The following is a 25,369-nucleotide window of genomic DNA, read 5'->3' as shown; positions in this document are numbered from 1 at the left end:
TCGTGTTCACACAGGCGTAGGCCTTTTACTCGTGAGGTACTGATTGGAATGCATTAAATGTTTATATGTTGTACGACGTGTATTTTAAATCTTACTTGGCAATGTCCACATGTTGCATGGCACATACTTTTAGTACAAGTACATTTATTCTGGATCGTTAGACTGTCACTAGCGGCATCTCGGCTCTGGACTTTCATTCGATATGAGAATGTCTTTTACTGTTAAGTCCATCAGGAAGGATCAATAACGAATATGTCTTTAATTGTACGGGTGCATCTCTTTTATTCTTTTTCTTCAGCAGTTACTGTTTATACACCGTAAAAGACTGTAAAATACAAAAAATACAATTTCTAAGTAACAATGTTTTGTTAAGGTTCAGTGCACACGCATATAACAACACAGTAATTAATACTAATCACATCCTTTCTGGATATTTAAGTATGCTATACAAATTACATGTACACATGCATTCTATATGCATGTATATGGCATGGTCTAATACTGCAGCTTGGGCAGAAATACTCCTACAAAACATACATGAACTACACACCAGTCTTTATGGATCAAATATAAGTACAGGAGGCACAACTCCTTTATAGAAAGTACAGACAGTTTACATATACAGCAGTTTCATCTGACACTAAACATATGACTGGATTGAACAAAGAAATGGCCCACATGTGTGAGGGTACAAAGTTTTAACCCTTAATAAAGTCTGCATTTTTGTATCTCATATCAAAATAACATATTCAGTAGGTGCTATGACTAGTATACTTGTACATACCATTGTCTCACTTGATAGAGATCCTGTGAACTTATGGATTTGACCGGATTTAAATTGAGAAAATAAAATGATCTTTCTTGTCTGGAGTATGAGCTTCTTAGGCGTAAGGATATAAAAGGTTCATGTTTACATGATAAAATGTTAGAAAGACTGTTCATAAAGTCTATAAACTCTAAATAAACCTCCAATTATCTAAAACATACTAATAACTACATTTTACTGACGAAAAGGAGAATTATAGGTAAAGCTTTTAACCTACCTTTTGTAAAGGAGTAAAAAAGAAGGCCCAAAAAAGGTACTTGCTATATAGCAGATCGTGAAAATACTAATTGTCTCAGTGGCTGCTACAGAGAACATTGCACTTGCTGCAGACATAGAAAGTATGTTCTAGCACGTTGGGGTATCGGAGGGTTGCACTGATTTCTTGTGGTTCTTGTGGTGGCCAGGGGGTGATTGTTCAATGGAACCTGAAATTTACAAGATGGTTAGAATGCCTTTTGGAGCTGTTTCCAGTCCCGCATGTGCAAACGTAGCACTACACAGAACTGACGAAGTGGTTGATGGCTTACTGTGGTCATTTTATGTTGATGACTTCATTAAATCAGTTGTTAATGTGACACAAGGAGTATCCACTGCCAAGGTTATTACAGAACTCTTTGGCAAAGGGGGTTTCAGGCTCACAAAGTGGTTGAGTAACCATGCAGAAATCAACAACTATATTCCAACCTCAGAGAGGGCGAAAATCTTGCAGTTGGATATTGATACTGATAGTGGGGACACAACAGTTGAGAAGTTGTGTGGTCAGTAAAAGATGATACTCTGAGCTTTCAGACTAGATGTGGGGAGAAACCAGCAACCCGGAGAGGAATGCTATCTGTCATCAGCTCCGTGTTTGATCCTTTGGGTATAGCATCACCATTTGTCCTGCCAGCAAGAATACTGCTACAATCATTGTGCAAGAAGGAAATAGGATGGGACGACCAGATTGGTGAAGAGAACACTCCGAGATGGCAACAGTGGTTGGAGGATTTAAAGTTGCCGGATATACTGTCTGTGCCCAGATGTCTCAAGCCAATAACCTTTGTCGACGTAGTTTCATGCCAGCTACATGTATTTTCCGATGCTTGCGCACAGGGATACGGGATAGCCGCATATGTTAGATCAGTGAACACTGATGCTGTTGCCAATGTGGAACTTCTCATGGGGAAGGCAAGGGTGGCACCCTTGAAGAAGGTTACTATTCCAAGAATGGAGCTCACGGTAGCTACCATTGCTGTAAAATTCGGATACATCATCATTCAAGAGATGGATTACAAGTTTGACCAGATACGGTACTGGACCGAGAGTATGTCTGTTTTAAGATACATTCAGAATACATCGAGTAGATTTCACACGTTTGTGGCAAATAGATTGACGACAATTCATGAGGCTAGCATCCCAGAGCAGTGGAGTTATGTCCGTACAAATCACAACCCAGCAGACATGGCATCCAGGGGACTTATTTTCAAGAACCAAGGAGATACCAAGATGTGGTTGAAAGGGCCAGAGTTTCTACAAAAGGAGGAGTCTGCTTGGCCACATACAGATGTCACTAACAACATAACAGAGGATGACCCAGAGATCAAGAAGACCAGTGCCGCAGCGGTAGTTGAGGACAGACTGGCCAGTGAGACAACAGTGGATACATTGTTCAAGCGCTTCTCGTCTTGGAGCAAATTGAAGAGAATTGTTGCATGGATTCTCAAGGGCAAAGGACAATCTGCGACAACGTCTTAAGGGCAAGGTAGCGGTAGATCAAGGGGATACAAAGTTGAAAGGTCTTACCTTCATGGAACTGAGGAGAGCAGAAACTGCTATAGTCCGATATGAGCAAGCCAAGTATCTGAACAAGGACATGAATACGAAGGAAGCCAGCATTCACATGCTTGATCCATTCAGAAATGAAAATGGGATGATAAGGGTTGGAAGCCGTCTGGCCCGAAGTTCTCTACCAGTTGAAACAAGACACCCTCTCTTGTCATCCAACAACGCTGTTGTCACTAGATTGATGTTAGATGAAATTCATAGAATGTTGGGTCATGTAGGTCGAAATGCTGTGCTCAGCAGACTGAGAAAAAGATATTGGGTAATCAGGGCTACTAAGCTTACTGGTAGTGTTATATCAAAGTGTGTCAATTGCCGTAGATAAAGAGCAAAGGCCTGTGAGCAAAAGATGGCCGACTTACCAGTCACGCGTCTTCTTGGTGGAGAAAAGGCTTTTCAAAATACTGGCTGTGACTATTTTGGCCCGTTTGAAATAAGGCAAGGCCGCACTACGTACAAGAGTTACGGAGTTCATTTCACTTGTTTCTCCATCCGGGCTGTGCATTCAGAAGTTGCTCATTCTATGGATTTGAACTCATGCATGCATGCTATCCGTAGGTTCGTGGCACGCAGGGGTGCTGTTTGGGTGCTTAGATCAGATAATGGGTCTAACCTGGTTGGGTGTAAGTTGGAACTTGGTAGATCTATTGCAGAATGGAATCAGGACAAAATTAGGACAGCTTTGCAACAGGAGGGCATTGAATGGGAATTTGCTTGTCCAAAGGCCTCTCATTCATCAGGTGTTTGGGAACGTATGATCCGAAACGTGAGGAAAGTGTTGTATGGGCTTATGAAAGAGCAAACGATCAGAATGGATGATGAGGGTCTACAAACTTTATTTTGTGAGGCTGAAGCCATTATAAATGGGAGACCCATCACCATGGCTTCTAACGATCCAAACGAGCCAGAGGCATTAACCCCCAACCACCTACTCATTCTGCAAACTGAGCCGCAACCACCACCTGGTCAGTTTGTAAAACAAGACTTATATGTGCGCAATCGATGGAGACAAATTCAGTTTTTGACCAACTTGTTCTGGAAAAGATGGCATTAAGAATATTTGGCATCACTCCAGCAGCGTCAATGAAATGGCCAGGGCCATTGTGCTCACCTCATGTGGAGGAAAGATGGATAAAGAGCATGGTCTTGTGTCATGTAGTGTTAGGTTTGATGTAGGTCCAAGCAATTACAATTTCCCCAAAATGGCCAATTTACAGTACATTCGACCTCTGTGACCTTGAAAAGTAGGTCAAATCAAAGAAGACCCGGGTGACACATTGAATGGTTGTTAGAATTAGATGTACCTATGATATAAAATTGGTGCCAATCGGGCAAGTCATTACTAGGAATAATGGCATTTTGAAGAATTTAGGATTTGGCCCCCTCCTTGGAGGCCAAACGGCAAATCAGATCGCACCAAACTTCGGTACCTGAGATCACCTGACCAAGGGGTACATGTGTTCTTAATTTGTGATCAATAGTCATTGCAGTTAAGAAACGTGCCATAGTTACGGCCCGACGGCGAATTTACGCCATTTGACCTCTGTGACCTTGACAAGAAGGTCAAATTAAAAACCTGTGTGACATATACTGTATGGTGGTTAGATGTACCCATGATATCAAATTGGTGGCAATCGGGCAAGAAGTTAAGGAATAACCACATTTTTAAGGTTTTTGGATTTTGCCCCCTGGTGGTCAAGTGGTGAATCATATTGGACCAAACTTCGGTCCCTGAGATCACCTGACTAAGGGGTAAATGTGTACCAAATTTGGTATCAATAGTCATTGCAGTTTAGAAACGTGCCATCGTTACATCCTAACGGCCAATTTACACCATTTGACCTCTGTGACCTTGAAAAGGAGGTCAAATCAAAAACCCGGAGGATATATGATGCACCTTTGCTAGAAGTACCTACCATATTTTTTTCAAAATTTCCCGACTACCATTAAGGGAGATATTGCATATTTTCACTTTTAACGTTTGGCCCCCTGGTGGCCAAACCATGAAACGAATCGGACCGAAACTTAGTCTCCCAGGTGTCATTACATAAGGGTACATGTGTACCAAGTTTCAACTCAATAGCTCTAACAGTTACGAAACGTGCCCTGCTAACGGACGACGGACGACGACGACGACGACGACGACGACGACGGACGACGGACGCCACGGTATGGGATAAGCTCACCTCTGCTAAGAGGTGAGCTAAAAATGGTTAAACCCGGAACGAAATGTCGCTGTCGGGGACATTGTGTTGCTTGTGGATAATGATGCACCAAGAAACCACTGGCCTATGGGTAGAGTTGTTGAAGTTGACACCCAGGATCTTGTTCGCACAGCGAGGATTAAAACTCAGACTGGTGTCTACCGGAGACCAGTGACCAAAATGGTCATGCTTCTAGAAGCTGATGGATAGATGAATATTGTTCTAGTGGAACTAGTAAGACTTTACTGTATCATGTACAATGCATTATTTAGGCACCTTTTTCTAGAATTTCTGATTCATGTTAGGGTTTTCTGTATCTGACATTTGCTTCAGTACTATTCAGTACTACTTCAGGTCTAGTTCTGGTACCAGTTGAAATTTACTCTGATTCATGTTTGTGCACTTCAATGCTATTTCTTGCAGTTACTAGAATAGGTACTTTGTATTTTCATGTAGTTCTACATGTAAGTTTTTGGAGGCTGCGCGTCAACCTTTTAATGTTGCATCAATTTCAAATTTGGCGCCTTCAGTAACTTGGCTCTTCATAATCTGGAGGCTGAGAATTGTTCCGAGCATGGCGAGTCAAGCACTCGCACACAAATTTCACAATCATTAAGCAAATGTAAAATCAGTTTTTGACCCTTGGGAACCTTGTAAGATAAGAACGAAGTAATTAAAGAGAAGAATTAACATGGAAACCGAGGAGTTAGACTAGAATTTGTCCGAAGAGAGTAGTAAATTTACACTACATGTGTGTTTCATTTTAGAGAGAGATTGGTTTTAAGTGTTTAATGCTAATTACTACAAATAATTATTTTGCGTAATTAGGGGGCTGTTGTAACGACCAGCGGTCGTTTTTTATATTTCGCGCCTTGAGTGCTCTTTTGTTTTAGGGGTTGTTTATGACGTCACTGGTTTTGGTGTCACCAACCATTAGCTTCTTGGAGAAATTGACACAGAATAGTTTTTGTATGGACAAAGCTTGTAATTTTGGACAGCTAACTGCTACTTAGGGTCCATATATAGGAGGTAAGAGTTAAGTTAAATCATTCTATAAGGGTTGAAGTTTTGATCATTTTCATCCTCTATTTATACCTAAACCTTGTAAGACAGGCCTATTTTGTATCATTATACCATATTCTCAGTACTGAATGTGTTGGTTAACTTGTAAGTGTGTTGGAGGCCTATAATTTGAAATAATACCTGTCATACCTGTAACTCGCCCAGCTAGGTGTAGATGGCAGCACCATCTGGTCAAAACGAAAACATCTGAAGACAGTGGATGTGACTTGAATGTGACAATTTATTTTCATAACCTTTCCCTATTGCCCTAGTAGTACACGTTGTAACGTTTGTATTTTCAGTTTACATGACTAAGGTCTCGTTAGGGAGTTTTTCCCAAATGTACACGATGATGACGTGCCCCATTAACAGGACATAACATCTATTTTAAAATGCGTTTCCAAAGTGAATGCATGAGGACAACCCATTTGTGTCGTATATCACTGGAAACACCCGATTCCCCTGATTCTGCAGGTTGTTAAATTGGGCATTTTATTTCTTTAAATAAATCATGAGCGTCGCATTTGCTCCGAGCTCTGTTCACCATCCCAAATGGCAATATTGCCAATTGGGCCGGACAATCACGAAAAACCCCAAATATTATACATTTCTTCCTGAATAATTCTTACAGTGACCATTCTCCCATGAAAGACAGTTGCTTACGCTACACAAAAATCCAAAAAAAAATCGAGGGTCAACCATTGAACTTTTGAGATATGTTGAATTTTGCACAAATCAGCGAAAAACGCACCAACTGGCACTGGACGGCATTTCAACACGGGGCCGACGCACATCCCAAGTTCAGTGTACACATATGTCGGCAACAACAGTAAATGCATAGTTTCTTGTTAACTGCCTATTGAGTAGCGCTCTAGGTTTCAGAAACTCCAAAAAAACATGTCTTTGCCAAAACAACTGCTGACTCAACACTGACATACTGTGAGGCCCCAGAAATCAATGATTTTAGGAACTACGGTGAGGGGGGGGGGCCGCGCATGAATAAAAAAACAACTCCCTAATGAGACCTAAAGAGACAGAGGGACAATAAAGAAGAGCTGAGGTCAACTTGATGAGCTGTCGTTGTCGTTGGTCTGCCGTTATAATTGCTACGAGTATTTACCATAAGAATATTTTTATAAGGGAGGGGACTAGCAAAATCTGCAAATATGTGAATAAAGATCCAAGTTAGATAATTCCATTTATTATTGATCAGCACTCCAAGTTAAAGTCATCTAAGTGTTACACAAGTATAAGTTTATGAAATACAAATAATTACAATTGCATCACAAATCTCAGATTCAATATCAAGTCATGATTACTCATAGTCTGTCAGGTTACCAGACAACCTGACTGAAACTAAGTAATTTCTGTAGCAGCATGTGCTGTATCAACATTTAAATTAAACAGTAATGTTCAGTGAATGATATTAAGCAATCCCTCACCGAAAGGCAGTGCACTGAAAATGACTGCATCACACTGCTTTTGACTGAAACCCCCACTGCATATGACTGTCTTAGGCATATCATTTTTTCTTAATGTTTTAAAACCACTGATTTTGACTGAAAGACCACTGCAAAGCACTGCCACTTGCATATCATTATGAACGACGTATTTCAAAAACACTGCCTATGACTGAAAGACCACTGATTTCCACTTCTCCAACTCTGATCGAAACCCGTGGCATTTTCAACATGACTGAAAACCACTGCTTTATGACTGGTGAGATTAAGACTTGATGGCAGTGTAAAGCAGTGGTAATTGCAGTCAAATTCAGTGTTAAATATCACCCATAATGCAACCTGAGACAGGAAGCTAGTAAGTTTGAATTTGATAGTCAAACATTCAAGAAATCATGGTAGCTCTTCATATTTCTCGATATTTACCCGAATTTCAATATGAGAAGAGGGGAGTTTTAGTCAGTTTGAATTGGAACACATAAGGAGACAAATGAATGCAAAAAGGGTAATCTAGACAGACACTGAAGTTGTATTTTCAGCAAATCAAGACGGCTGTAGGCCCTATAGGTGTTGTAATGCATGCATACACTGCAAGATATCTGCATGTATCTTCATGCATCTACTGTAGGCCCTATAGGTGTTAATTGTAATGTATGCATACACTGCAAATTATCTGCATGGGAGCTCAATACACATCAATCAGTAGATCATTATTCTACAGGCCGCGTGCAGTTACTTTATTTGGACGTCAATTTGATCTAGCTTCAATCCCTGACATCACTGACAGTAGCTATGTGCCATGTGTCATTTCAATTGTCTAGTAACCCATGTGACCACTGTCATTATGACAAAGTTTGCAATGACGTAGGTCAAGGACGTGAATTTTTCATCTTTTTACTGTGTCACGTCATCATGCAATGGCGATGTCCTCTATTTGTGATCACTGCCATATTGGACGCAAACACACCGTCTAAAATAGGCCAGCAAAAGTAACAGTTCGCTAGAAGTTTTTGCTTTTTCGAACAATTTCTTTGGTTGTCATCAGCACAGGGGGGTCACGTCCCCCAAACCTCTCTCGGCATCCATGCCTGCATGCCATTAAATAAATTATTCATATTAACACTAAAAATGACTGCTTCCTCCAAGAGGTTTTGGAAATGGCAGTCAAAATCAGTGGTGTTTCAGTGTGGATTCAGTGTGCTGCGAAATATTTAAATCAACACTGAACCCCACTGCCAGCCCTGTGCATGATGCATAGTGGGGAGTCATTTTCAGTGTCAAAAGCAGTGGAAAATCAGTCAGCCTAAATATTTAAATGAGCACTGCTTTTGACTGCCTTACCACTGATTTTGACTGTCTTACCACTGCTTATGACTCCCTAACCTCTATTTTTGATTGCTGTATAACTGTATGCTTTGGTATTGCGTGACTGAAAAACACTCCCTATGACTGCTTTCCACTGATTTCAACACTGCCATAAAAATGTGAGGTAAGACTGCAACCTGACTGAATCCTGACTGATATCACACTGCTTTTCGGTGAGGGATGTTCCCAAATTATCCAACAAATTGAGTTGTCTAAATACACAAATATTAGAACTAAGTTAAAACCTACTAAACATGAGATACATGTAGAAAATATAATAAGTTTGGCTTACCTGCAAATATGTGAATAAAGATCCAAGTTAGATAATTCCATTTATTATTGATCAGCACTCCAAGTTAAAGTGCTTCAAAACCCAAAGCATTTAACTTATATGGAGGATCCTGACCAATAAGAAAGGGCCTTAACCAACCTTGGAAACTTATGCGATATAGGTCAAGCCAATCAGAAATGCCGTATCATCTGACCATGATAGGTCGTGTCCCAGGAAGCCGTTGTTGTTTACCAAATATGCATGAGGTAACCACATCAAATATTACCTACTAGCAGCAAAACAATAAAGAACTAATTTAAATCTAGGCTGAGTTAGATTATCCTAACTACAACAATGAACAAATCAAATAAGCCAGAGAACACAAGAAATGATGAATGGTCTTCCAGAAATAGCGTCTCCAACTTGTATGAACAGCCATTGATTAAAACAATGACACCTTACAGTGAAAGAGTTAAACCCTCAGTAACCATTGTTTTCAGAAATGGCTGACCAGTTTTGTGTTTTGACCTGTTTGAAATATTATAGATTCACCTAAAACATTATGAGAAAAGATAACTTGTTAATTTATACTTTTGATGAAAAGTACGCCATAAAAGACTCCACTTGTTTTAAAAATCAAATTCGCTCCTGCGAATTACTGATACGCATCGCTAGGTACACAAGTGATAATACAGAGGAATAATGAGTGCTTATTTAAACTTGGATTTCCAATTTTAAAATGAAGATAGATTTTATAAAGTTTGCTTGCTGCTGGAGCCAGTGAATATAACTTCACTTGATCGGAGTCTCGAGTCATAAGGACAATTACCTACACATGGATATACACATGATACTAGTGACATAAAAGTTGCTAACCAGATTGGTGTTCCGATCAGTCATAAGCATGATAAAATTGATATACAATGCACACTACACACTATTTACACAAATCTCAAATGTTCAAAAAAATTTGAGAGAAACAAAATACCAAAGACTATGGACGTTCCTGTACTCTTGAAAAGCTGGGTTACAAGTTCTTCTGAGAGATCTTATTTGCCCCTAGCAAGAAGGTTTCATTCATAGACTTTGTTTACAAAATACAATATGATCAATTTCAATACAACAATGTCAAAATTTGTTAGTAACAAAAGATACATGTGGTTAGTCTTGCCTCAAGAACTGAATGTGCTGCTCATTTGAAAATTCTTGCTCACTACCTGACACGTGAGAAAGAGAAAATTTGAATTGAAGAACGGAAAAATGGACACAATGTGGTCAAATGTGGTACTTTTGATACACCAAAATACTCTTGCTAAATGCTAAATGCTAATACTCTTGATAAAGTACTTTTCGCCTGAAAAGTTTGTATGAAGTATTGAGGACTACTGTCCTTTGAAGAAACCACTGAGATTAGGCCAGACACTTTTAATTTGTCCTGACTTTGTGCTGGAAGGGATGTACTGATACATCCCACAGTGTTGAATTAAGAGATGAACTGTGAATGGTTTATTTGTAATTGTGTTTATTGTTTTTGCTTGGTGAGGCCAGAGTTGAATTGTTGCAGGAATGGTTATTTGTTGTTCATTTAATGTGTTCATTACTTTTAAGTTCATTAACTGATAACCAAGCTGTGGAGCCACACAGCCTATGATTTGAATGTCCGCAATTTCCGTTGGAAATGTTATGTTTAAACTACCTGGACATACTGGTAGTTGAGCAATTTTGAGAATAATCGCTTGATAACCGTTGGTTATTTCCATGGCTAAGTAAGTAGCGCAGTTATTATATCTTTTGTAAAGTATGACCAAAAGACAGATAAATGACACGAACAATAGAGCTTGTAGAAACACAATTGCTGTTGCCAAAATGACCTCCAGTGTGAAGAGTGATGATATAGGCTCACTTGGCGCTGTTGGACTGTTGATTGAGTCATAATGAAATGATAGAGGACTAAAAGTGGATTAGCTTTAGCTGAATTGCCTTGGCTTAGAATGAGTAGCATGGCAGCTATTCTTTTGAGTTTGAGATACATCCATACGAAACCAATGAAAGCTATGGATGCAATGGCTAAGGAAGCTATGGTAATGATGGACTTGGGCTTAAACCAGCTATCTGCCATGGGTAGTTGACCCTCCATCATTGGTTCTGCCAGACTTTGATATATGACTTCGCAACCTTTTGCACGATCGGCCATTTTCTTAAAGCTCAGGTGACGTTGTTGGTCTTGAGCCAATAAATCAGAGAAGTTTGTTTGAAACAGTTTAAAGGGAGGCACTGTGATGTCAATTGGTTGTGTGAAGGTTGAGTTTCCGAAGATTTTGTCAGTCATAGAGTCTGAGAAGAAAGATTGTAATAATGCTAAATTGACTGGATATTGAATGGAAGATCCATTGTCTAATTCTGTAGAACAACTTTGTATCCTAGGGGGTAGATAGTGAAATTTAGATGAAATGGAACATTGACAAGAGACGTTCATCATACATAACGACCATCCACTAGTTGTGTACGTGTCATTTGGACAACTGACTGTGAGCGAGGGTGTGTTATAAACTAATACAGATCCTGGGGACATCTCAATGAGTTTGGGTGTGAGCAGGTCTTTGCGAAAGCAGAAGTCACATGTAGTGTCAATGTCAGGTTTACTATCCTGATATAATGCCAACGCACAAGACATACTAGTGATTGGATTGAGTGCCAGGTTTTCACGGCAGTACATGGGGTAGCCCTCGCTACATGAGGCTAGTTTATCTGAGTTTAGAGGTAAATACCTACCCTCTTCTCCATTTATGGCCAAGTAATTTGGTAAGTTCATGAGTTGAGTAGCCTGGTTTGACGTAGCATTGATTGGAAGTGGTAGAGAGATAATACGGAACAGTCGCATTTTGTTTTGAGTTGAGAAAGGGAACTTAATAGTGATATACAGCATGTTGGCTTTGCGTGCAAAGAGAAAGTCTGCCTTCTTGAAGTAATCTGAAGGGTGCGTTTTAGTCAGTTTGAAGTGTGGAAAACTCCGACGGAAAATGATATTGATGTGATTCAATGTTGAAAGCAATATATTGGGTTGTAACAGAGTTGGTGATAATTTACCTTGAGACAATTGGATTATAGCTTGTAGCAAGGAATTAGTCTGATCCGACACGATTTGTACTGTGCGTAAGACTTCAGCCAAATACATGATTGACGATGTCGACATGACCTGTGTGTCGGAAGCAGAACTCTTCCATTTGCTAGCTAGATAAGAGATAGCCTGGTTGTTTGAGGCCAGTTGTGTAACAATATCGTGAAAACGATGGTCTGAGTGTGAGATAAAAGAAGAAAGTCCAGATTCATGTTCACTCATAGCATTTAGGGCTTTGTTATTCCTGACCTCAATGGCTGTAATATGCTTTGCTAAGACCTCCAGGTCACTCATTGTTGCGGTCCCAAACAAACTTTTCGAAATGTCGCCGACAAATGAGCGAATGGCGAGTTTAGTTCTGCCCATCTGGAATGTTGGCTGAGAAGTGTGGGGTACCAAAGCATGGATTAGATTTACGCGGGCTAAAACTTTGGTGGCTGTAACCTCAGTCATGCTTCGAATGTAATCTATCATGTTCATCAAACGTGAGCATGATGTGGTGCTAAGTGGACATGTAAAGTGTTGGAACTTTATGCGATCAATACTCGGAAGTTGCACCTCGAATGTGTGTAACCAGTACTCTGATGTGATGAAAATCGAGTTCATTTCTTTGAACAGTACTCCGTAGTTCAGTCTATTTACTACTTCTCCATCGATCATTGTTGACTGCGTTGAGTCTGAAGACACAGGTCCACACATCAATAAGAGCATCAGCATGGTCAAAATGGGTTCCCAGCGGATACCTAGGATAAAAAAAACACAGTATGTCAGAAATTTACTTGACAGGATGTCTCCTCTTATAGCACAAAGAAAGTGTAGAGGATTTTCCGAACTGTCATGAGAGTTTCTGACATAGCTGGGAGCATATCCAACCATGGTAACAATCCCATATGAATGTGAATCGTGTTTTAATGTACATTTACTTGTTTACTTAAAGAATTTGTGAGGCCGCTTGCGCCTTTTACCTGAATAGGTGTGTTTTATGTGAAATTCCCGTTTGAGGGTGTCGCTTATGTTATCTTCAACCACCCACTGTGATGGAGATTTGTCTTTCCATTTTACTCTGTACCATTTCTTCCCTTGAACTCTTGATACTTTGATCAAGCGTTCGACCTCTCGTCCATCAGTTTGTGTGTTCTGTGGGAGGGTGTGGTCAGGTTGACTTGGTTCGAGTTGAGGAGCACTATCCTCTACGCACTTTTGAGTTGAAGAGGCAGGCGTAACCTCTGGATCGTTGACGATATTTGTTACATCTGAGCCAATTGGTTGTGTTGGCTGTTGCGTGTTTGGCATTTGAGTTATACTAGGCCTATCTTTGGGATCAAAGAAGCGTTTCAATCTATTGGCATGCACAAGTGACTTCATGAGTTTATTGTTATCACATTCCCTCAACTTGTAAGTAAAGTTTGGACCAAGTTGAGTAATGTTATAGGGTCCTCTCCATTTATTGTAGAATTTAGGAGACAAACCTACTGGTACCTTTGGACTGAATAACCACACTAAGTCACCTACTGCATACTGCGGATCGACTGCCTTTTTGTCGTGACGAGTTTTGCTTTGTGATTGTGCCCGTTTTATGTTGTCTGTTGCAATGTCCTTTGACATCTTCAGATTCTTGAGAACTTCCTCCATGTGGCGTTTAACTTTAGGCTGCAAGTTATCTTGAGGAATCATTGCTGCATCGAAAGGCAATGACATTTCCCGACCAAAAACCATGAAGTAAGGAGACAGCTGACTGGACTGAGTTGATGGGGACATGCGAAATGCCATCATGATACCTGGTAAGAGACTAGGCCAATTGTTTTGCTGATCATCAATGTACGCTCTAACTGCCTGTTCAATAGTTGAGTTAGTGCGTTCACACGCTGAATTTGTCTGAGGATGGTAGGCACTGGTGTAGTGATGCTTTACTTTGAACAATTCACACAAAGCATTGACAACTTGTGACATGAAATTCCTACCTCTATCAGATATCAGAGTCTTTGGAGCACCATAACGCGAAAAGATTTCCCGAAACAAAACATGAGCAACCTCAGTAGCTTCTTGTGTTTTGAGAGCAAAACATTCTGGCCATTTAGAGTAGCTATCCACCACTAAGAGGAGGTGCTTGTAACCTTCTGGTGTTTCATGAACAGGGCCAATGAAGTCAATGTGCCATCTTTGAAAAACATCTTGTACTGGCATAGACGTGAGTGGTGCCGGATGTTTGTGGCGGGATGACTTTGCCTGCTGACATTCAAGACACGCCTCGATATAATCATGAATGAACTGATACATATGAGGAAAGTAGTACCTGAGTCTGATAGCTGCATATGTGCGTTGTATGCCAAGATGGGCGCCGCCCGCTATTGAATCATGAAAAGAACGAAGTACTGATGTTCTCATATCAGTGGGGATAACCAATTGCTTCAACAACCGCTCATCTGGGTTAGCATGCTTGCGACGTGGCTGATAGAAGTGGTATAAGACACCATTCAGCATCTCGTACTGATTAGATGTAACTGAAATGCGCTTTGCTGCTTGTGGGTCATCAGGAAGAAAACCGCTTTCCAGAAACTCAATGATAGGCGCGGAGTCTGGACACAACCTCTGAAATTTGCCAATGTCAGAACTATCAGGTGCCTCTGGCACAGAACTGGACTCAGATTCAGTGGACACAACGTTAACCTTCTGATGTTGCTGGGACTCGTATTCAAAAGTTACTTCAACAGTAGCCACATCACAAAGTGTTTCCTGGGAGATGCATCGCTGTTCTGAGTCTACTGAGCTTTGGGTTTGACTAACAGTTGTAGATGATGCGACTTCTGAATGGACAGGTGTTACATCATAAGGCCTACGGCTCAAAGCATCAGCCACTAGGTTGTAACGACCTGGAGTATGAGTTATGGAGCAGTCATACTGCTGAATTTCAAGGACCCACCTATGTAACCTAGGCGATTTGTGTTTACATTTAAACAACCAGGTGAGCGATTTATGATCCGTAAAAATATCGAAACGACGATGAGACAAATATTCCTTGAAATGTCTGATACCTTCCAGAACCCCAAGACATTCTTGTTCTGACACTGTCCAACGCTTCTCACCCCCTCTGAGTGCTCTACCTGAATAAGCTATTGGATGATCTTGACCTTTGTCATCCAATTGACTCAATACATAGCCTATTGCCTGGCCTGATGCATCAGTTGTGAGACGGAAAGGTTTCTCAAAATCTGGATATGCTAAGACTGGTGACTCAATGAGTTTTTGTCTGATGCGACAAAAAGCGGTTTCATGCCGATCTGTCCAAACATATGGTGCGTCATGGTGAAGTAACTCATTCAATGGAGCAATGATGTGGACATAACCTTTGATAAACTTTCGCAGATAGTTAGTCAAACCTAGAAATGACCTCAATTCAGACTGCGTTTTAGGCTGTGGATAAGATCTGACTACCTCAACTTTATCAGGATCAACCTTTACACCTTCATCTGAGAATATGTTACCAAGATACTTGACAGATGTCAATGCAAAATGACACTTCTTGGGCTTCGCTGTCAACCCTGCTTTCTGCAATGTTTTGAAAACCTCTTCCAAATGTTCCAGATGTTCCTCAAAATCTTTGGACATTACCAACAAATCGTCAACATAGATGAGTAAACACTTCCAATTCAAGTGACGGAAGACATCTGACATTATAGACTGAAATGACGCTGGCGAATTCATGAGACCAAATGGTAAAACCTTCCAAGTGAACACCCCCTGGTGAGAAATGAACGAACTCTTATAAGCTGTTTCTGGATCAAGCGGAATTTGCCAATAAGCGTTACCTAAATCTAGAGAAGAGAATATCTTGGCCTTATTTTGCCCAATCATATCACTCACATCACTCAATCTCGGCAATGGAAAATTTTGCGGGATTGTCTTTTGGTTGAGATCTCGGTAGTCGATTGCAAATCTGTACTCTCCATTCTTCTTACGGCACAAAACAATGGGTGAATGCCAAGAGGAGAGAGATGGATAAACCAAACCATGATCAAGTAATTCACCAGTCTGACGCTCAATTTCACCTTTTGCGATGGGACCATTTCTGTAGAATGGCAAACTTGTTGGTTTTGCATCAGGATATGTGTGGATTGTGTGTTGATAACCTGTTGCTTTTCCCAGAGTTGACAGATCAGTTGCAAAGACAGAATCATATTTGTGAAGCAGTTGAAGGAGTTGTTCCTTCTGAGAGTCATTAATCTCAGATTTTGACAAGTCAAACTCCAATTTAGAAGTCCCAGTGTTGTAATCAGTTGGATGGGGCAAATGAGCCTCAAATTCCTCATCATTGTCCTGTGGATTGGGATTAGTAGCTTGTGTTTGGTTGACTGTAGGCCTACACACATTAGGATCAGATTTGTTTGTCACACCTTGTTCCTGTACTTTCTCAATGCTGTTGAGGTCAATACATGAAACACTAGCAATAGCCTGATTTGTTTTTAGTGTAATTGGATGGTCTGTTGGATTCATAACAGTTACTACAGTTTGATGGTTGTTGACATTTGTCACTGCTTTAGCTACAAGTAAGCCTATCTGTTGTACACAAGCAATGGGCTCAATTAGCATAATTGAGTTTGAGTGAACTTTGGAGACTTTAGCCTGAAAGATAGTTTCAGTCTTTGAAGGAATTGTTATCCTTTTGACTGTCTTAACTAATGCAGTATGAGGAGCTGAGAAACAAACGTTAACTTCACCACCTAGAAGTGACAACTTATTACTGCCGTAGTCAATGGATGCTTTGTGCTGTTGAAGAAAATCGACTCCCATGATTATTGGAACACTCATTGCTGGTAAGATATGAAATGGATATGGGACTGTGCCTTGACCAAAGCGGAGTGGTATTGGAACTTTACCTTTGATTAAGTGCTCAGCCCCACCTACACCAACTATGGCTGTTATCTTTGATGGTAAAATGCTATCATTTGACATTTTGAGTTTTTGAAAGAAAGTTTCTGAAATGCAGCTGATTTGTGCCCCTGTGTCAACAAGACACCTGGCTTTATTTCCAAATACTGTTGTGAGGATGATGTTTTCATTAAGTGCTGTGGATGTTTCATTAAAACATGGTATCTGGGCAACCTGCCTGACCGTAGGTGTCTGGTTCCTTGGGACAGGCGCGCACCCCTATTGAGGATGTGACCAATTTTGACCATTCTTATGTGAATTGAATTGTTGAGGAGGATTGTTTGGCACATTTTGAGACTGATGGTATTGGGGAGCACTATTGTTATACCCTGACCGATTATGCTGTCTGGAGTGAGACCTGTTGTCAGTCCATGGTCTAGACTGGTTACCTGACTGGCTTTGTGAAGAATTGTGTTTGGTCTGACATACCCTGGAATAATGATTGGGTTTACCACAGTGATAACATAGACGGTTCTGAGCAGGACAAACAGATCGAGAAGGGCAAGACTTACCACATCCTTGACACTTTCGTTGGCCATCGTCCATCGTGTTCTGGTCCGCCGCACGCCCTCTCACAATCCTAGCACCATCTCTTCCGTGTTGATCACTGTCGTTGTGTCGGTTCGGAGCACGAATCTCAAGAATAGCCTGTGTCAGCTGATCTATTCGATTGTTTATTAAGTTCAAGTCAGGCATATTGATTGCTGCCACTGTTGCACATTCAGTCTCCTTCAAAACCTCTTCAGCCATCCTGGCTTTCTTGAGGAGATCCTCAAAAGTTTGGTTTCATCCCCTTTAACACCACCATCAGCAGCACCGTCTCTGGAATATTGTGGCCCTCCATTGAAACGCGCATCCGATCTACGTAGGTGCCGACAGCCTCCGTAACTCCTTGGGTATTCGAAAGTATGGACATATTTAAGGTCTTTTTCGTGAAACGAGCCTTGAAGGCTGCTTCGAGTAGAGCACAATCTGTCCGTGTGGCCTCTGGCAAGCTGCCATACCACATTGCGGCCGACTTCTCCAAGTAGAGAGGAAACCAGTTCACTGCTGCTGGGCCATCCCATTTCATCGCCGCTTTAAGGCGCTCCCACAGCGATATCCACAATTCTGCATTCTGCTGACCATCGAATTTTGTCAGCGATACTGGCGCCATCATTGTTGCCATTTCGACTTCTGCGTCTGGTTCTTCTGCTTCTGATTCTTCTGACTCTGGATCTGCTGCAGGTATAAGGTCTTCTGGTGGTTGGCCTCGTTCTTCCTGGGCTGACCTTGGTTCTCGGGTTGTTGTGCTGGCAAAGGTTCTTGGTGCATGTGTTGCTTTGCAGGTTCTGCAGGTACCTCTTGTCGTCATACTAAGCGGTTTTCTGGTTGTTTCCGCTCATACATGGAATCGCTTTGGGTCTCCACCAATTTTTATAAGGGAGGGGACTAGCAAAATCTGCAAATATGTGAATAAAGATCCAAGTTAGATAATTCCATTTATTATTGATCAGCACTCCAAGTTAAAGTCATCTAAGCGTTACACAAGTATAAGTTTATGAAACACAAATAATTACAATTGCATCACAAATCTCAGATTCAATATCAAGTCATGATTACTCATAGTCTGTCAGGTTACCAGACAACCTGACTGAAACTAAGTAATTTCTGTAGCAGCATGTGCTGTATCAACATTTAAATCAAACAGTAATGTTCAGTGAATGATATTAAGCAATGTTCCCAAATTATCCAACAAATTGAGTTGTCTAAATACACAAATATTAGAACTAAGTTAAAACCTACTAAACATGAGATACATGTAGAAAATATAATAAGTTTGGCTTACCTGCAAATATGTGAATAAAGATCCAAGTTAGATAATTCCATTTATTATTGATCAGCACTCCCAAGTTAAAGTGCTTCAAAACCCAAAGCATTTAACTTATATGGAGGATCCTGACCAATAAGAAAGGGCCTTAACCAACCTTGGAAACTTATGCGATATAGGTCAAGCCAATCAGAAATGCCGTATCATCTGACCATGATAGGTCGTGTCCCAGGAAGCCGTTGTTGTTTACCAAATATACATGAGGTAACCACATCAAATATTACCTACTAGCAGCAAAACAATAAAGAACTAATTTAAATCTAGGCTGAGTTAGATTATCCTAACTACAACAATGAACAAATCAAATAAGCCAGAGAACGCAAGAAATGATGAATGGCATTCCAGACATAGCGTCTCCAACTTGTATGAACAGCCATTGATTAAAACAATGACACCTTATAGTGAAAGAGTTAAACCATCAGTAACCATTGTTTTCAGAAATGGCTGACCAGTTTTGTGTTTTGACCTGTTTGAAATATTATAGATTCACCTAAAACATTATGAGAAAAGATAACTGGTTAATTTATACTTTTGATGAAAAGTACACCATAAAATATTATCAAAAACAAGTCACTAATAAACGAGATAATGCACTTTTTACCTATTTTAGTTTTAGCCCCCTGGGGCCGGTTGCACAAAAGTTATGGTGATAAAAGTATGTTAGTTTATCTTTTTATGTTAAAGTTAGCTAACATAACGCTAAAATTGAGTTTCACAAATCAATGTTAGACCCAATGTTAACTAACGCTACTTTTAAGTAAATCAGTGTTAGTTGCTAGGGACATTTCCCATAGTGCATTTGGTCCTCATATTGAAAGCAAGACATGCAAGATGGCTGCCTCCAAAGAGAATCATTCATCTCAAAAGACAAAAAGGGAGAGAAAACCAAATTTTTTACACTCAGAAGCCCAAGTTTTAGTCGATGTTGTTATAAATGAACTTGGGATCTTGCGATCCAAGTTTTCGTCAGATGTGACAAACAAAACGAAAAAAAACAAATGGGATGAAATTGCCCTAATGGTTAGTTCCTTGGGAGTGGCCACCAGGACCGGGGATAACTGCAGGGAAAAATGGAACCAGCAGCTTTCAAAGGCGAAAGAGCACCATAAGCGTCTTCTATTGTTGAGCGTAGTATAAATTGAGCTCCCGGGCCAAGGAGAGACCACTTCGTATTTCGCTTTCGTCGCACTCGGACCGGGCTTTATTCCTTTGGTATTCTTCGGTGTAAGTAGAATTTCTGCCGCTTTTGTGCTCTCGATTTCCTTTGTCCGTATTTCGGCTACGCCTACTGTGTAGTCTCCGCTTTGTGGCCTACGTGCTCTGGCCTCTACTATGCTTCTGTGCTTTCGGATCTTGCTTCTCTTGGATTTGGTGTTCGTCTTTTCCCGTATTTCTCGTTTATGTCTATGTTTTATATGTTCTGTTTGTCTCTGCTTAAATTGTTGGTCCGTGGGTATCAACAAGCCCGTAGGGGTGCAATGTGTAAAGCTTAAATTGTTGGTCCGTGGGTATCAACAAGCCCGTAGGGGTGCAATGTGTAAAGCTTAAATTGTTGGTCCGTGGGTATCAACAAGCCCGTAGGGGTGCAATGTGTAAAGCTTAAATTGTTGGTCCGTGGGTACCAGCAAGCCCGTAGGGGTGCAATGTGTAAGCTTGAGTTGTTGGTCCGTTGGTATCAACGGGCCTGTTGGGGTACGCTGTGTAAAGCTCAAATTGTAGTTCCGTAGGTATCGGCAGGCCCGTGGGGGTGCAGTGTGGCTTGCATAGTTGTTGCCCATGGGGGTGCCATGTATGGAAGTATAGTTCGTGGATGCTCTATCGGCGCGTGGGGTATAAACGTGTCAAAGTTTGTGTCAAGCCATATGCGGCTCCAGTATAGCAGAGTGCGGTTGTTGAGTGCTCAAATATCAGGGGTTTGTTTTGTAATGTATTATTTCTTGTGTTGCAGATGGTTCAGCCGACTACCCTAAAGAAAAAGCATTCCCTGGTGGGGAAAAGTTTGCTGCCGCTGTTCGCACGGTTCAATGGTAGCCCTGATGAGCCCAGAGAGTTGGCTAGGATGGACAAGGATCAACCTTTGGAGAATCTGGATTCCGATGGTATCGCCACAGCCTTCAAGAAACTCACCGGAGAAAACATCGGAGACGTCCTTGCCGCCCTCGGCAAACAAAGTGGAGCTGGAGTGGCTTTATTGCACCATGCAATTGTGCTAGCGAACGAAATCGGCCAGCCAGTAGGGCAGCCCCTTAGGGACCCGCCCATCACTCCACCGGGTGTTTCGGATGATGTAAGTGAGCCACCGAGGAAGGTGCAGAGGATAGCGTGCCAGGCGACCGTAGCTGATCCAGTGCAGAAGGCAAAGGCGAAGGTGAGGTCCTTGGCATTACATGAAGAGCCCAATGAGTCGTTGATGTTGCTGTACCTGGAGGATTTAGCGGCGGCTGCTACTTCTGTTTCGCATAAGGACATGGAGTTGTTCGACGATTTATATCGTCAGGCAAGGCGTTACCAAGGAAAGGTGGACATGGCTAATGTTATCTTGACGGTGTTGGGTGGTGGTACGGGTGAGCTTATCACCAAGGCCATTAGTAAGTCGCTAAAAAAGGTAGTCGAACCGAAGCCGATTGAAACCGTGAAACCTGAAGAGAGCCCAAACCCAAGCCCGTCCATTCAACATAGGTCACCTTTAACGGATTTGTATAGCCAGGTTGCTGCGGTTGCATCTTTGCAGCAGATGATGAATCCGCTCTTTGATTTCCTATAGGGGTGGGGCGTCAAGAGGTGCCCGGCGCGGCAGGGGTAGGGGAACGGATTCCTCTCCTCCAAATAATTATCAATGTTATTTTTGTAACTCACCAGATCATTTTTATCGTGATTGCGATAAAATGAAAGAGGCATCGAAGATGGCAAAAACGAAGTAGGTCCCCTCCCGGAGCATTCTGCTCTAGTGGAGATTTACATCTTCACGTGGGTGGGGGGCCGGGCTTCGCGTCCGTCGGATTTGTCTGCTGCGACTTTTAAAGCTACTGCTCTCTTTGTTTTAGGGTATGGACATTTTGGGTTACGAAATCCAGGATTGGGAATTCCAGATTCCGTTTGATCCGCAGAGAGCAGTAGCATCCAAGCATCTGTCGCCGCAGTGGACAACTCTGGATGGGCGTGAACCTCGGCTTTCCACCCACCAATGCCCGGATTTTGAAAGCGTTATAAATGACGGTGTATGTTTTGATTTGAACGAGCTGCCACTACGAAACCCTGATCATTTTGTAGCAGGTCAAGTTCATCAAAATTTAGATCAATGGCGGGAAGTCATTGGCCATGTTTCTGATACTTGTCCTGTTTCTAGCCAAGTATTATCATGGCTAACAGACGGTGTTAATGTGGATGATTTTTTCAGGCCATTTAAGGGCAACTTTAAAGGTGAATCGTTTGACTCGGATACCCCGCCTTCTCGATACTACCCGAATTCCAACAGTTGTCAGCAGTTTGGGGAGTTTATAGCCTCGGAGCTTCAGCAGCGTGTTAAAACGGGGGCAATGGAATTAGTTGGTCGGGTGGGCGAGTGTCAATTGCCATCCATCATCATGCCGCTTACTGTCGAGCCTACAAAACCACGGCTTTGCATAGACAACCGAGGTAGCGTTTGTAATTGATAAACTCTTGTCAAATGGGTTGAAGGTTTATATTTTCTGTAATTAAAGCAGATATTATAAAAGTTTCTTCTTCAGTCTATGTAAGTTGTCGTTCCTGCCATCCCATGATACCATGAGCTTTGCCTGTGGACATCCATTTGCTGTTCATGGTTTTGGGTGTTGTGGGGTGATGGGTGATGGGGTGATGGGGTATTGGGGGAAAAAGCTGGAATGGTGATATGGAATGTTTTCGGGAATCCATATCAGGTTGATATTCAGGTTTTCCTCCCAATACTTTCAGCGAGATAATGGAAGACGCTTAGGATGTGTTCACACCATAAGCGTCTTCTATTGTCGAGCGTAGTATAAATTGAGCTCCCGGGCCAAGGAGAGACCACTTCGTATTTCGCTTTCTAGGATCTCTGGGCAGAAGCTTTTGCCCCGTATTCTACGGGGATTGAGCGTATGGCCGTTGGGTGCCATGTTGGTCGCCTCGGCCCCAATTTTATTAGCTTACGTTGTCTTTTGGAACTTTGGGCTGTGGGGATCGGAGGATCCTTTTGCCCACCCCACCCCCCCTTTGCGGTCTTTTATTTTCTCGCCCCTGAGTATCAGGTTGATATTCAGGTTTTCCTCCCAATACTTTCAGCGAGATAATGGAAGACGCTTAGGATGTGTTCAATCCATTCCCTGCAGCAGAAACATCAGAGAGGGACTGGCGGAGGGGGAAAGATGCCACAGGCCAACCCTACACTGCAGAGAATAATAGAAACATTTGAAAAAGATGCAGCATTCAGAGGCATCACTGGTGGATTTGAGTCTGCAGGTAGGTACACCAGGCTCCGATTTAGCCTAATTAGGCCCTAAAACGCTATCTACTTCTACCAGCATATATTTCTGAACATAGGCCTAAGCCTTACATATAGGTCTAGATTTCATAGCCTGATGTCAATCTTCAAAAACATTGGTTGAATTAGGCTCAACTCGACCCTACCCTGGCTAAGTTCAAAGTACGTCGTCTGGTGCCTGCATCGATATTGGCACTCTGCCAGCCATATCTGTTGGACTTCCTGTGTGTATAGCGACCATGTGTACATGCTGACATGACAGTGCATGCATGCATTTTTCAAGGGCCGAAAGTACAGCTTTTCATGACCGTCACTTAGAAATAGTACCATAGTAGTTGACTTCATAGCTCTGTAAATCAAATTCATCAGCAGATAAGGCAGTTCAACTACACAAAAGTACAGAAAATGTGGTTATTCGCTGCTCCAAATACGCGCTTCCAAACTTCCCGACTCCATATTTCTAAGCGCACTGAGCATGCCCAGTAATTGTATGGAACGCAAAGTTTGCAAATAGTACTGTACAGGGTGAATCAGAAATAAGTTCCAATATAAATATTTGTTAATACTTTATTATTATTTATTCAATAAGTCATGAGAATTACCTCAAAGAATTAACAAAATGATAACAAATCGCAATTGTACACATAAGGCCTATTGTTAAGCTGACATCACCCTGTTTTAATGGAATATCATAGAAATTTGGATTTTCAATGGATTTAGAATTTATTGATTTTTCCCGCCAACTTCTGTGATTCATTCCCTTTAACTATAAAACTTTCATTTGTTAATATTTTCAGTAACCACACCTATAAAGGCTACAGCAGCAGTCTCCCTCCCTGCTACATTACCTGATCTGGCTGGTTGGACTCCTGGTAAGTTCAATTTAAAGGTGCTGGAAGCTCGATGATAAATATGCCCAGGTCAATTAAGAGCCGAGTATTTCTGAGACTATGATACATTACATTGGTACCGGTATACAATGGAAGAAATACAAGTAGGCCTACTGAGCCAGCAAAAAATATCACAGAAAGCGACTGTAGTGACCCGGTTAGACATCATGCGTCTTTAATTTAGAAATAGTAAAATTATTTTTTATGATGATTTTATTTAATTTTTCAGTAAATCAAGCTGCAGATGTTGATGTCGACTGCTCAGATGCAGTGGTTGTGACAACCTTTGATCGTCAACCACACGAAACACACATAGAGGAGCCACAATAATTCTTGGTATGCTATTAGATACAGGTTCGGTCTTTCAGTAGGCTATTAGGCCCGGGGTCTAATACTGTATCGATGCTGATAGCCTATTATAGCTAAAATGCATTTTCACATTGTTTCAATGAATCTTTTCATGAACTTAAGCAGTTTTCTGGAGATTGCAATCATCATGATCTCTTCTTTCACAATGCATTATGTACATGATGTAGAGAAACCCATAGGCCATATACAGGGTACCATTGTATGTGATGCTGTGAAATCATTAACCTAATATGCAAATGTTTGTGTCCTTGGGCAGAGTAGAGACTTTGAAAAAAGCTGACACATGATGTTTGATATCCTTATGAAGTATATGTGATACTATTACTAGCTATATACCAGTACTGATTATTATTATAAATTTCATTACAGAAGATGAACTGCACCGCTTGACAGAAAAGGCAAGTGCTCCATGGTCATCTGAAAACTACTCTACCCGTGAAATGGCACGTGATATTTGTCGTGTCCAGTTTCCACTTCTAGGCCGAAGACAGTTTACTTGTGCACCTCCGGCGAAGACGGAGCTGGTAACAACGCTTATGCCATTTTTCTCTCATGTAAAACTTATTTGTCCCGGAATCTTTGTAATAATGCCTAGATATAATGCTACTTGTATATGTACCGTCTACTCAGGAGGGACGTCGATACAGATGTAAGTCTAGTGCCCTTGGAGAATGTCTTATATTCTTATATATTTCAATAGCTTGCTCACA

The 25,369-nt window shown here is 41.4% G+C and overlaps 2 protein-coding genes across 2 annotated transcripts; both read left to right on the top strand.

Annotated features, from left to right (window-relative positions):
* Positions 1 to 1,651: 1,651 nt before the first annotated feature.
* LOC135500150 (uncharacterized) lies at positions 1,652 to 2,560 on the top strand. Its single transcript, XM_064791396.1, has one exon. It carries the CDS (start codon positions 1,652 to 1,654, stop codon positions 2,558 to 2,560), a length of 909 nt encoding a protein of 302 aa, XP_064647466.1.
* A 17,541-nt stretch (positions 2,561 to 20,101) lies between these two features.
* LOC135500149 (uncharacterized) lies at positions 20,102 to 22,573 on the top strand. The gene is made up of 3 exons (XM_064791395.1): positions 20,102 to 20,144; positions 20,869 to 21,288; positions 21,965 to 22,573. Exons 2-3 carry the CDS (start codon positions 20,869 to 20,871, stop codon positions 22,571 to 22,573), a joined length of 1,029 nt encoding a protein of 342 aa, XP_064647465.1. The 5' UTR covers positions 20,102 to 20,144.
* Positions 22,574 to 25,369: the final 2,796 nt, after the last annotated feature.

The sequence above is a fragment of the Lineus longissimus genome, chromosome 16, assembly GCF_910592395.1.
Source record: "Lineus longissimus chromosome 16, tnLinLong1.2, whole genome shotgun sequence".
Taxonomy (NCBI): Eukaryota; Metazoa; Nemertea; class Pilidiophora; order Heteronemertea; family Lineidae; genus Lineus; species Lineus longissimus.
Note: the sequence above shows the minus strand (reverse complement) of the source record. Positions and strands in the feature narration are given on the sequence as shown.

Bases quoted from the DNA above. Each gene is read 5' to 3' on its own strand.
- LOC135500150 (XM_064791396.1), top strand. From the start codon at position 1,652: ATGCTATCTGTCATCAGCTCCGTGTTTGATCCTTTGGGTATAGCATCA.
- LOC135500149 (XM_064791395.1), top strand. From the start codon at position 20,869: ATGGTTCAGCCGACTACCCTAAAGAAAAAGCATTCCCTGGTGGGGAAA. The intron at 21,289-21,964 runs GTGAGGTCCTTG...TCTTTGTTTTAG, and splicing joins TGCAGAAGGCAAAGGCGAAG to GGTATGGACATTTTGGGTTA.